Source organism: Gigantopelta aegis, chromosome 13 (genome assembly GCF_016097555.1).
Source record: "Gigantopelta aegis isolate Gae_Host chromosome 13, Gae_host_genome, whole genome shotgun sequence".
Taxonomy (NCBI): domain Eukaryota; kingdom Metazoa; phylum Mollusca; class Gastropoda; order Neomphalida; family Peltospiridae; genus Gigantopelta; species Gigantopelta aegis.
The window spans coordinates 38,471,866-38,485,134 of NC_054711.1; the positions used below are offsets into that span (position 1 = coordinate 38,471,866).

General features: G+C 38.0%; 1 protein-coding gene across 1 annotated transcript in view; it reads right to left on the reverse strand.

Moving 5' to 3' along the window:
- The window catches only part of LOC121387687 (pleckstrin homology domain-containing family A member 8-like), a 31,944-nt gene extending 19,107 nt beyond the window's left edge, over positions 1 to 12,837 (reverse strand). The window contains exons 1-5 of the mRNA XM_041518876.1: positions 12,798 to 12,837; positions 9,062 to 9,178; positions 3,743 to 3,901; positions 3,169 to 3,293; positions 922 to 1,080 (exon numbers count right to left, since the gene is read on the reverse strand). Of these exons, the coding sequence (XP_041374810.1) occupies positions 922 to 1,080; positions 3,169 to 3,293; positions 3,743 to 3,901; positions 9,062 to 9,178; positions 12,798 to 12,837 (600 nt within the window). The remainder of the gene's footprint in view (positions 1 to 921; positions 1,081 to 3,168; positions 3,294 to 3,742; positions 3,902 to 9,061; positions 9,179 to 12,797) is intronic.
- Positions 12,838 to 13,269: the final 432 nt, after the last annotated feature.

Below are 13,269 nucleotides of genomic sequence, written 5' to 3' on the forward strand. Positions count from 1 at the left end.
ACACTGTGAAGGTGCAGTCTTGCTTCCCTATCATACACGGACATCCATAACATATTTTATTACCCATATGGTTAAAAATATCGTGGTTCATAGCAAAGTGATATGTCCCACTAGAATGCCAAGCGGGACGTAACACTTTGACGACACACGATGACGTCATCGATTGGCGCACTACAACCGTACAGAAATGCCAACCAAACGAGTTGAGTGATATAAATTAAGATGAATTATGGGTAATGAATAGGATATTAAACTCGCAACCATTTCGTATCATGTCTATGTCCCTTGTGATATAATTTTGATTGCTAAAGCTTGTGACACTTGATAATTATTTCATTTGGGACATAAACATGGTATGAAATGGAAGCTTGTTTAATACCCTAGAACTACTAATTTGGCAACTTAATATACTGAGAAAAAAGAAAATTGCTTTTCATGAAAAGGTTTTGACCCACCAAAATCCTCGTCCTAAACAGGTACAGTTAAAAGTTGGGGTTTTTTAACGACACTGCCAGATAACATTGATTTGTTAATCATCAGCTATTGGATGTCAAACATTTGGTCATTTTGACATAAAATCTTAGAGAGGAAACCCGCTACATTTTTCCATTAATAGCAAGGGATCTTTTATATGCCCCATCCCACAGACAGGAAAGCACATACCACGGTCTATGTCCAGTTGTGGTGCACTGGTTGGAACAAGAAAAAAACCCCCAATCAGCTGAATGGATCCACTGAGGTGGTTCGATCCTGTGACACAAGCACCTCGAGCGAGAACTCAACAGACTGAGCTAAATCTCGTTCTGTGAGCAAAAAGATAATTTGCTTGATCATGAAGGGGTTTTGACACCCCCCCCCACCTCTCCCTACGCATGCACCTAAACTTATACAGATTAACAAACTACATTTGATAAAACTTACCCGTCTACTGACACCAGTGGGTGATGGCGGGATGGGCGAGTCTATGACGTGATGAGCCTCGTAAACGTTTACGGTCTGCACGATCTTCATGCAGTCCTCCAGGGTCTGGATAAACGTGTCACACGTCGCACTCAACAGGGACGTCGCCTCGTCCAGACTCTACAACAACAACAACAACCGCAGCATCGTAACAACATCACACAGCTCAAAGTTTGCATCCCGGGCCCACACTGACAAATGTTTGAGAAGGAAAAAGAAAGAAAGAAATGTTTTATTTAACGACCCACTCAACACATTGTATTTACGGTTATATGGCGTCGGACATATGGTTAAGGACCACACAGATAATGAGAAGGAAGAAGAAAGAAAGAAATGTTTTATTTAACGACGCACTCAACACATTGTATTTACGGTTATATGGCGTCAGACATATGGTTAAGGACCACACAGATATTGAGAGAGGAAGGAAGGAAATGTTTTATTTAATGACGCACTCAACACATTGTATTTATGGTTATATGGCGTCAGACATATGGTTAAGGACCACACAGATATTGAGAGAGGAAGGAAGGAAATGTTTTATTTAACGACACACTCAACACATTGTATTTACAGTTATATGACGTCAGACATATGGTTAAGGACCACACAGATATTGAGAGAGGAAGGAAGGAAATGTTTTATTTAACGACGCACTCAACACATTGTATTTATGGTTATATGGCGTCAGACATATAGTTAAGGACCACACAGATATTGAGAGAGGAAGGAAGGAAATGTTTTATTTAATGACGCACACAACACATTGTATTTACGGTTATATGGCGTCGGACATATGGTTAAGGACCACACAGATAATGAGAAGGAAGAAGAAAGAAAGAAATGTTTTATTTAACGACGCACTCAACACATTGTATTTACGGTTATATGGCGTCGGACATATGGTTAAGGACCACACAGATAATGAGAAGAAAAAAGAAAGAAAGAAATGTTTTATTTAACGACGCACTCAACACATTGTATTTACTGTTATATGGCGTCAGACATATGGTTAAGGACCACACAGATATTGAGAGAGGAAGGAAGGAAATGTTTTATTTAATGACGCACTCAACACATTGTATTTATGGTTATATGGCGTCAGACATATGGTTAAGGACCACACAGATATTGAGAGAGGAAGGAAGGAAATGTTTTATTTAACGACGCACTCAACACATTGTATTTATGGTTATATGGCGTCAGACATATAGTTAAGGACCACACAGATATTGAGAGAGGAAGGAAGGAAATGTTTTATTTAATGACGCACACAACACATTGTATTTACGGTTATATGGCGTCGGACATATGGTTAAGGACCACACAGATAATGAGAAGGAAGAAGAAAGAAAGAAATGTTTTATTTAACGATGCACTCAACACATTGTATTTACGGTTATATGGCGTCGGACATATGGTTAAGGACCACACAGATAATGAGAAGAAAAAAGAAAGAAAGAAATGTTTTATTTAACGACGCACTCAACACATTGTATTTACGGTTATATGGTGTCTGACATATGGTTAAGGACCACACAGATAATGAGAAGAAAAAAGAAAGAAAGAAATGTTTTATTTAACGACGCACTCAACACATTGTATTTACGGTTATATGGCGTCGGACATATGGTTAAGGACCACACAGATAATGAGAAGAAAAAAGAAAGAAAGAAATGTTTTATTTAACGACGCACTCAACACATTGTATTTACGGTTATATGGTGTCTGACATATGGTTAAGGACCACACAGATATTGAGAAGGAAAAAGAAAGAAAGAAATGTTTTATTTAACGACCCACTCAACACATTGTATTTACGGTTATATGGCGTCGGACATATGGTTAAGGACCACACAGATATTGAGAGAGGTAACACGTTGTTGCCACTTCATGGGCTACTCTTTTCGATTTGCAGCAAGGGATCTTTTATACGCACCATCCCATAGACAGGATAACACATACTATGGTCTTTGATATACCAGTCGTGGTGCACTGGCTGGAGTGAGAAATAGCCCAATGGGCCCACCGACAGGGATTGATCCCAGACCGACCGCACATCAAGTGAATGCTTTACCACTGGGCTACGTCCCACTCGTAATGTTTGAGAAAGTCACTAGCCCTCACAGAAACTTTGCCTAGTGCCCTACATGTATTATAGTATTACAGCTGATAATTTCCACTAGCCCAGAACAAACATACACCCACCTTAACATCTGGCTGTGGTTCCTTGTTGACGGCCATCTTGACGGAGTGAACTTGCTGCATCAATAGATCGCAGTACAGACGCAGCTCAGACTTCTTAGAGCGGACAATGTCGGCAGAGACATCACCTGAAATAAGATTTTACACGTTATTCAAAACCCTGAATCACCAGAAAGAAGATACACAATTTTACACATTATTCAAAACCCTAAATCACCAGAAAGATGATATACAATTTATTCAAAACCCTGAATCACCAGATACACAATTTTACACGTTACCGTATTCAAAACCCTAAATCACCAGAAAGATGATACACAATTTATTCAAAACCCTGAATCATCAGAAAAAAGATAAACAATTTTACACGTTATTAAAAACTCTAAATCACCAGAAAGCAGATACACAATTTTACACGTTATTAAAAACTCTAAATCACCTGAAAGAAGATACACAATTTACATGTTAATAAAAACCCTAAATCACCGTTATTTCGATGCCTGCCATGGTGAAAAATCCTGGATAAATCCTTGCTGTATGACATGCAAGAAGAACAAACACCAAGGACCAGTCATACCTGAATCTGACCCCTGTCGTCCAATGCTGTCGGCAGTTGCCTTGGCGCTCCCTAGTGCTACGAGCCATTCCTGACGTTCCTTGGCGGTCGCAGCCTTCACGTAGTAGTGCTGCTCTCCAGGGATTATCAGGTCGAGGCGAGCGCGATCCGTCGGGTGAACTGGCAAAGAAAGGAATGATCTTTTACACCAGAAGACAGGGATTGTGGGTAAAATAGTGAAACCACCTTTTGTTGTAATGATGCTAAATGAAGACCTTTTCTCACTTATCAGAATGTGACGGACATTACTAAATCCAGGAATGTGTGTTTACATCGTAAGAAAGGAATGAGTGTTTACATCATAGGGAAGGAATGATTGTATACATTAAAGGAAAGGAATGTGTGTTTACATCAGAAGAAAGGAAGGTTTGTTTACAAGGTACAATATTTCGCATAGCCGTTCTTCTGTTGGTGAACTGCAGAAGACGGGAATGTTTGCTTACATCAGAAGAAAGGAATGTTTGTTTACATCAGAAGAAAGGAACGTGTGTTTACATCAGAAGAAAGGAATGTGTGTTTACATCAGAAGAAAGGAATGTTTATTTCACATAACTGTTCTTCTGCAAGATGAACTGCTGGAAAAAGGAATATCCAATGGCCAAGCATATTTTAAACTATGGTCATTACATTCCTAACATGGTAAATTGCAATATTTAGTCTACAGAGTGAGAGAAAGAATGAAAGAAATGTTTTATTTGACACACTTAAATGTATTTTAATTACAGTTATATCAGTGGTGGGAATTGGTGAACTGTAAAAAAAAAAGAAGAGAAATCTAGAGGGGTCCCGGAAATTCTTGAAATCCTAGGTTAAAATCTGTGCCATCTGACACATTTTGGAGGAAAGGACGATTAAAACAGCTGATCCGAGGAGAATTCCCACCCCTGTTATATGGTTAAAGACCACAATGATAATTAGTGAGGAAACCTTCTGCTGCCACTCCATGGGCTACTATTTTATACAGGGTTCATACACTATAAACATTTTAATTTTCCGGGACTTTTAAGCACTATTTTGGTTCACTTTCCAGGACGTTTTTAAAACATTTTTCCAGGAGTCTGAATACATTACCTGGAAATGATTTTTTGTTTAACAACACCCCAGTAAATTTTTTATTCGGTGGTTGTTATGTCTCAAATATAAGCTACACCAAAATATACAGAGCTTCTAGATTTTTTAATTTTTTTGTTATAAAATCCACTAGCCATGGGATCAGTGATTTAAATTTTTTACTAGCCATGATTACAAATTCACCAGCCCTACTTTACTTTAAGTTAATACAATTTTACTAATAGTAATAATCAGATATGTCACATAAATGGATATAGAGCTTAAAAACACTCCCCTATCACTAAGATAGGGGAGTGGGAGTAGGAGCAGGATATTTATATAAAATAAATTTACAAAATAGACATAAATGCAGCATTTGACAACTTTCTTTTCACTAGCCGTCGGGCATGACAGTAGTAGTTATTTACTAGCCCAACATTGAATATCACTAGCCATGGGAGTGGGGCTACCATAATCTAGAAGCTCTGTCTGGCATGGCAATAGTAGTTATTTACTAGCCCAACATTGAATATCACTAGCCATGGGAGTGGGTCTACGATAATCTAGAAGCCCTGTCTGGCATGGCAATAGTAGTTATTTACTAGCCCAACATTGAATATCACTAGCCATGGGAGTGGGTCTACCATAATCTAGAAGCCTTGTCTGGCATGGCAATAGTAGTTATTTACTAGCCCAACATTTAATATCACTAGCCATGGGAGTGGGTCTACCATAATCTAGAAGCTCTGTCTGGCATGGCAATAGTAGTTATTTACTAGCCCAACATTGAATATCACTAGCCATGGGAGTGGGTCTACGATAATCTAGAAGCCCTGTCTGGCATGGCAATAGTAGTTATTTACTAGCCCAACATTGAATATCACTAGCCATGGGAGAGGGGCTACCATAATCTAGAAGCCCTGTCTGGCATGGCAATAGTAGTTATTTACTAGCCCAACATTTAATATCACCAGCCATGGGAGAGGGGCTACCATAATCTAGAAGCCTTGTCTGGCATGGCAATAGTAGTTATTTACTAGCCCAACATTGAATATCACTAGCCATGGGAGTGGGTCTACCATAATCTAGAAGCCCTGTCTGGCATGGCAATAGTAGTTATTTACTAGCCCAACATTTAATATCACTAGCCATGGGAGTGGGTCTACCATAATCTAGAAGCTCTGTCTGACATGGCAATAGTAGTTATTTACTAGCCCAACACTGAATATCACTAGCCATGGGAGTGGGTCTACCATAATCTAGAAGCCTTGTCTGGCATGGCAATAGTAGTTATTTACTAGCCCATCATTGAATACCACTAGCCATGGGAGTGGGGCTACCATAATCTAGAAGCCTTGTCTGGCATGGCAATAGTAGTTATTTACTAGCCCAACATTGAATATCACTAGCCATGGGAGTGGGTCTACCATAATCTAGAAGCCCTGTCTGGCATGGCAATAGTAGTTATTTACTAGCCCAACATTGAATATCACTAGCCATGGGAGAGGGGCTACCATAATCTAGAAGCCCTGTCTGGCATGGCAATAGTAGTTATTTACTAGCCCAACATTGAATATCACCAGCCATGGGAGAGGGGCTACCATAATCTAGAAGCCTTGTCTGGCATGGCAATAGTAGTTATTTACTAGCCCAACATTGAATATCACTAGCCATGGGAGTGGGTCTACCATAATCTAGAAGCCCTATCTGGCATGGCAATAGTAGTTATTTACTAGCCCAACATTTAATATCACTAGCCATGGGAGTGGGTCTACCATAATCTAGAAGCTCTGTCTGGCATGGCAATAGTAGTTATTTACTAGCCCAACACTGAATATCACTAGCCATGGGAGTGGGTCTACCATAATCTAGAAGCCTTGTCTGGCATGGCAATAGTAGTTATTTACTAGCCCATCATTGAATACCACTAGCCATGGGAGTGGGGCTACCATAATCTAGAAGCCTTGTCTGGCATGGCAATAGTAGTTATTTACTAGCCCAACATTGAATATCACTAGCCATGGGAGTGGGTCTACCATAATCTAGAAGCCTTGTCTGGCATGGCAATAGTAGTTATTTACTAGCCCAACATTGAATATCACTAGCCATGGGAGTGGGGCTACCATAATCTAGAAGCCTTGAATATGTATGCCCAAAACAAGCAAGCCCAAATTAAGTATAAACAATGTTACATGCTCACCTCTAAATATTTTTACCTCAATACCACTGAAATATTCAGCTTAATTAGACTGCTATAACTTGAAATGCATTTGAGCAACATTTTTACCAGCTGTTAATAACATTACTATGCTAACAAGATCTAAGAGTGCTCAGAACAGATAAAAAAAACCCAGTTGTGCCCAAATTAATGACATCTAAAACCTCGATAATAATAATCCATCAAAGTATTTCACTTACAAATAAACAATAAATAAATAAACAATGTAATGGGGTGTCGTTATATAAAAATTAATAAATAAATTGTAGGTTTAATTTATATTATCCAGATTTTTTTAAATTAAAAAACAACTCTTCTACCTAAAACTATAAAAAAGAAGAAGAGATTAATGTTTAAATTCCAGTATTATCCAGATTTAATATTTCCAAATTACACCCCCCCCCCCTAAAAAAAAAAACCAAAAAAGAAAGAAAGTAGGTCACAAAACGTCTAAACATTAATTAATACATTTACGGTATTACATTTATAGGTCAGTACAGATACTTTAAATCATCATTTATATACTTTAAATCATTATTTATTTGTGTTTTTTGAAAAGTACATAATGACAAAATTACATAAATCATATAAACATGTTTTATTTTCATTAATAATTATTTTAAACTCATTAGTGACATTGTGTTTCAAATATGAAATTTACCGGAAATATATCTGTTTCTGTGAGTAACTAAATGTCAAACACATTATTTATTGATAGCATAAAAATAATCTCTTAAAGTGGACTCATGTTACCACCAATTTATATCACAAACAATCCAATCTAATCCATAAAATGATTGTTTATTTAGTTAATTGGTCTCTTCGTTGACGTGCCTTGACATGTGGATACCGTTTTGAGTCATCTGAAACTTCAATGGAGATCAAAAGGATGTGTGTGACCTATACGTTCTAAACTTTTGCATGAGTCTCGTTGCACAGAAGCATAGCAGACATAAGCCTTAGGTCAGGTCAGGTCATAGGGTTTTACGTGCACATTCAGAACAAGCTGTTGTAGCGCACGCCTGTCATGGGCACAAGAGCCGGCCATGGCAGGAAAGGTGGGGTGGGGTTGGGTGGGGGAGGAGGGACCTCCTGCACTGGCAGCACCAGCAGCCCGACCAAGTCGATAGCAGACGGTGTGTGTGTGTGTGTGTGTGTGTGGGGGGGGGGGGGGGTGCTGCTATGGAATTTTGAATGGAGCAATTAATATGCCAAATAGAAAGGGTGTGCAGTTTTGATTGAGGAAATTCTGGCGCAATTTTGAATGGTCGGTCAAAAGTAAATGGCAGAGCTAATATAGGTTTTGACATTAGTGAATCGAGAGTAGCTCGTTAATTAGACCTCTAAAGCCTTAGGAGTACTTGTTTTGTTGGAAGACGCTGGTTACAGCTATCTACTGAATTATTTATCTTTGATGGTACGTAGTTTTGAACTCACAAAAGTCAGAAACAAGATTACATAATTTATTCAACCAATCACAAGTGGTGTTTATTTGTGTCGATGGCTTCTCACTGTGTACTAGTATATATTTTAACAGCTGACCAATGGCAGTCGACCTCTTTTAATTACCCTTGCATGAAGGATATAGTTTGGAACCAGACGTCAAATGTGATTATTTATAAATATATTTTCCAAATAATTATTATTAAATGAAGAAACAAAAGAATAAAATAACAAAATTCCAGGACTTTCCAGAGGGTTAATTCATTTTTGCAGGATTTACCAGGATGCGTGTGAACCCGGTTATATTAACAGCAAGGGATTGTTTATGTGCACCTAAACAGGGCTAGCTCTGGCACTCGCCAAATTCGCCAACGAATTGTGAAAACAATTATCAAATTTTATTTTAATTTGGCAAAATAATTTTAAGTATTAATTAATATTTTGTTACAAAATACCTGGGTGTATATAAAAATATTTGTAAGTTTAATATATAATTTGGCGAAATTTTCTGCTGACCCAGAACTAGCCCTGCCTAAACAATCTTTAACATTATAACAATTCATACTCACCGACAATATCGCAGACGTTCATCTTGATAGATCCTTTACACCCATTGTCAACATCTTCCTGTGATTTATAGTACGACAGCACACCATTGTCCAGCACAAACCAACGTGGCTGCCAACCTGCAAGTTAAATCAAAGGGCATGAAATAGAAAGTAAAATAGCAGTCCAAACGTCATGTCCTGCTCAGAATAAATAACGCCTTCTAGGACCTAATTAACAAAAAAGAAAGAAATGTTTTATTTTACAACGCACTCAACACATTTTAATTACGGTTATATGGCGTCAGACATATGGTTAAGGACCACACAGGTATTGAGAGAGGAAACCCACTATTGCCACTTCATGGGCTACTCTCTCTGATTAGCAGCAAGGGATCTTTTATATGCACCATTCCACAGACAGGATAGCACATACCACGGCCTTTGATATACCAGTCGTGATGCACTGGCTGTGACGAGAAATAGCCCAATGGGCCCACCGATGGGGATCGATCCCAGACCGCGCATCGAGCGAGCACTGTACCACTGAGCTACGTCCCGCCCCCCCCCCACCCCCAATTAACAAATCTCTCTTAAACAACACTGCATTGTCCCTGCACGTCTTTTTATAGTGGACCGCAAGATCACAAAGTTGAAAGATTTTAGTGAATTAGAACCACGAACAGCACAGAATCATCATCATGAGAATGGGGTAAAACTTTGGGATACGCTAGTTCATCAAGATTAACCCAGACCGTGACCGTAACTTTTTTCAGTGGTAGCCCACCGGTTATGAAATCTGGTAGCCCTCAGTAAAATTGGTAGCCCATAATTTTAATAAACTTTAAAAAAAAGGACACAAAAAAGCAAAATCATCTATCTTTATTTAAACGTTGCTTTAGGATGTGTTTCTTTTAGGTGTTTAAGCATCTAGTTGATTGCAGAGTAACTGGAGGTGCAAATTAAATCTTGTAGCCTGGCGGACTACCAGGTTTAAACATCTGGTGGCCCGAGTGAGAAATTGGTAGCCAAAATACCCCGGGCTACTGCTAAAGTCGGACCCTGTTAACCTCGAATGTAAGTGCAAGCACAAGCCAAGGTTAATCGAGCTAACGTGTTATGCCTGTAGCAACCTGTGAATATTCCGAGCAATTTTGCTCTGAACGGAATTGCGGTCAAAACAGTGACTAACATCACGTTTTCCCACTCTAAACGTGTAGTGTGATCTATTTCAAGCTTATGGAGACCGAGAAATACTTACTTTGAAATGATCTTCACTTTGAATTAAAAGAAAAAAGTCTGACTGTTTTTTTATTTTTTAAACGTGCAGTTATTGTTAGCTACCCTTATTGGAGGGAAATAAAACTCGGAACAGTCTTGTATGTGGAAAAGGATCGGTGAAGTCATTTCTCGTTCCATAATAAATGCAAAAAACCCCATAAAACTAAAACTGAATTAAAGTTAATAAAATAACTTAAAAGTAAAAATAAATTAAAGTTAATAAAATAAAATACAATAAAAATATAATTTAATTACTAAGATATTTTTTTTAAATGTCAATAATAATTTTTTTAATAAATAATAATAGTACTGGCAAATAAGAGAGAAATATGTTTGATTGCCCCCCTCCCCGACTTTTTAAAAAGAAAACTGAGAAAAAGATAGGTAAGTAACAGTTTAAAACTTAGTACTTATGTTTTAGCTACTTGCAGAGAAATTAATTAACTTATTATATTAACTTTAATTTATTTTTACTTTTAAGTTATTTTATTAACTTTAATTCATTTTTAGTTTTATGGGGATTTTTGGTATTTATTATGGAATGAAAAATGACTTCACCGACCCTTTTCCACATACAAGACTGTTCCGAGTTTTATTTCCTTCCAATAAGGGCAGATAACAATAATCATGCGTTTTAAAAAAAAACCCACAGTTGGATTTTTTTTCTTTAATTCAGTGAAGATCGTTTCAAATTAAGTATTACTTGGTCTCCATAAGCTCGAAATAGATCACAATACATGGTTAGGGTGGAAAAACGTAATGGGAGTCGTTATTTTGACTGCTCATTACAGGAGTAATGCATTAGCCCGATTAACCTTGGCTTGTGCTTGCACTTGCATTCGAGGTTAATCTTGATGAACTAGGGATACGCTGGATAGTGTGTGAAAAATTAGGACCACTAAGATGTACTTTTGAACATTACTGAATTAAAATATAACTGAATCAGAGCAGATAATATAATCACACATATCCTCGAAGGATAGCCGGTGATTAATAAACAATATGCTCTATTTGTATATTTTGAATGGTGTTTATTAAATGACTAATGAACTTTTTACTTTTTGGTGGAGGACATAGGTTTTTTTTTTTTTAAACTGTTCCAAAACTGGGCAGCACATACCACTCACATGTAATCAATTTGTTTTAATTTGTTTGCGCACAAGTATTAGGTAGAACACAGGCGACCAATATTTCTTACACCATAACTTAGTTCATTGACATGTTTCGCCCCTCCCAGGGCTCACCAGTGCAGCTAGGGTTATTCACTAATCAATGCCTGAAAATTACCAATATTCTCAACAGTGACTAGTAATAAACTGCAAACATGTTTGGAGGATTATTTTTGTTAATATATAGAGTTCTTTTTGGAGATAATTATTTTTCAAGTGAATCTGTTTTGAATGTATTTTTTCCCAGGGTATTCAGATGCTAATTATAAATGTCCTAATAAAACATATTTACAGGTGTGTGATGGCATTTCCATTCTTCAGTCAAATGGAAGAACGGATGGGTACATATTTGTAACGGCACAACACACACACAACTGTCAGTTTTTGTTATAAGATAATCAATAGGACATGTCCTAGGTACGATCGGTTTATAGCTGAAACTTAAGCCAAAATGAAAAGTTTAGGCCAAAGCCTCCTTCGTCTTTCACTTTTTTCTTTAGTTTCTTCACCCTGGTGCGTGATAATGTTAGGAAGCCCCCCCCCACAAATTAAAAAAAAAAAATCCTTTATTGTCTCTCCCGTAGCGGGCATTACAACTGACATTATGTTGGTTCAGGACGAATGAAATCTAACAAAAAGATTCGACAAGTAGGCCTAGCTATTATTAGGTGTTGATGCCTTCCAACATGGCCGACCGCTATGGATCGTGGATAATCTAGAATGACGCGTAACCCTCTATCAAAATAACTTTTTACCTGTTTTTTCCTCATTTTTTTTTCTTTATCGGTAGCAAGTACTTCCTGGTTAAGAATTATGTTGTCGGAAAGTGTACCGCCCGTTCCCCCCATTAGTTATCGATCTAAAGAGGGATTTTTTGATGGGGTATATATAGAAAAGTGGGGCATGGGGCCCTAACCCTAACTCTATCCCTAACCCTAAACTATTATAAATGATGGGGGGAACGGGTGGAGCTCTTGCCCTAACCCTATTTATGATAAGTGTTTATAATGTTCTTTATATGTGACAGTGCCAAAGGAAAGTCCTATCCATATGTCTTGTGGAAAAAACGACCTGCTGTTGGCGGGGGGGGGGGGGGGGGGGGGGGGGGGTATAAATAAGGGGCCGAAACCCCTGCGAGAGAACACTGAACAGCCAGTCGTGTTTACATGAAGGTGGTTAAGTTGATCTGTACAGTTATCTATTACAGGTTAGCACTGTGCTCGCTACTTCACGTGTGTCTAGCTTCCTGTCATCTATCAAACCACTATGTCGTCTTGCATTGCTGTAATTTAATAACGCTGTTTAATTACCAGAAAGATAGTTGGTCCACTTCCATAATACACCTTCCATGTTGTTGTCAAACGTCGACAGTAGACTATTGTCCACGACGTGCTACGTCGCGACCAATAGTCTCGATAGTTTTAGACTTTGGTCTCACTACACAGTTCAGTTCCGGGTGAGAGTTCACCGACATATTATGTTGTGGTTCACATATTCACTTCTAGTTATTGGGAATAATAATAAAAAAATAAAAATAAAGTTCAATGGTAACCTCTTGGTTGGATATTTTGTAATATTGTGCACTGACGTTTGGGGACATGGGTGTAGAGCATAACAGACAGCCGGTGTCGATCGGTTTGTGAACCACCTGTTCGGAGTCTCGGACCAGTACTACAGTCAAATGCGGTTATATAATAATAATAATAATAATAATAGTTTTAGACAGAAATGTTTTCATTTTTGGAGTGCAAAATGCTTATATAATGTATGTTCGTAATGGTA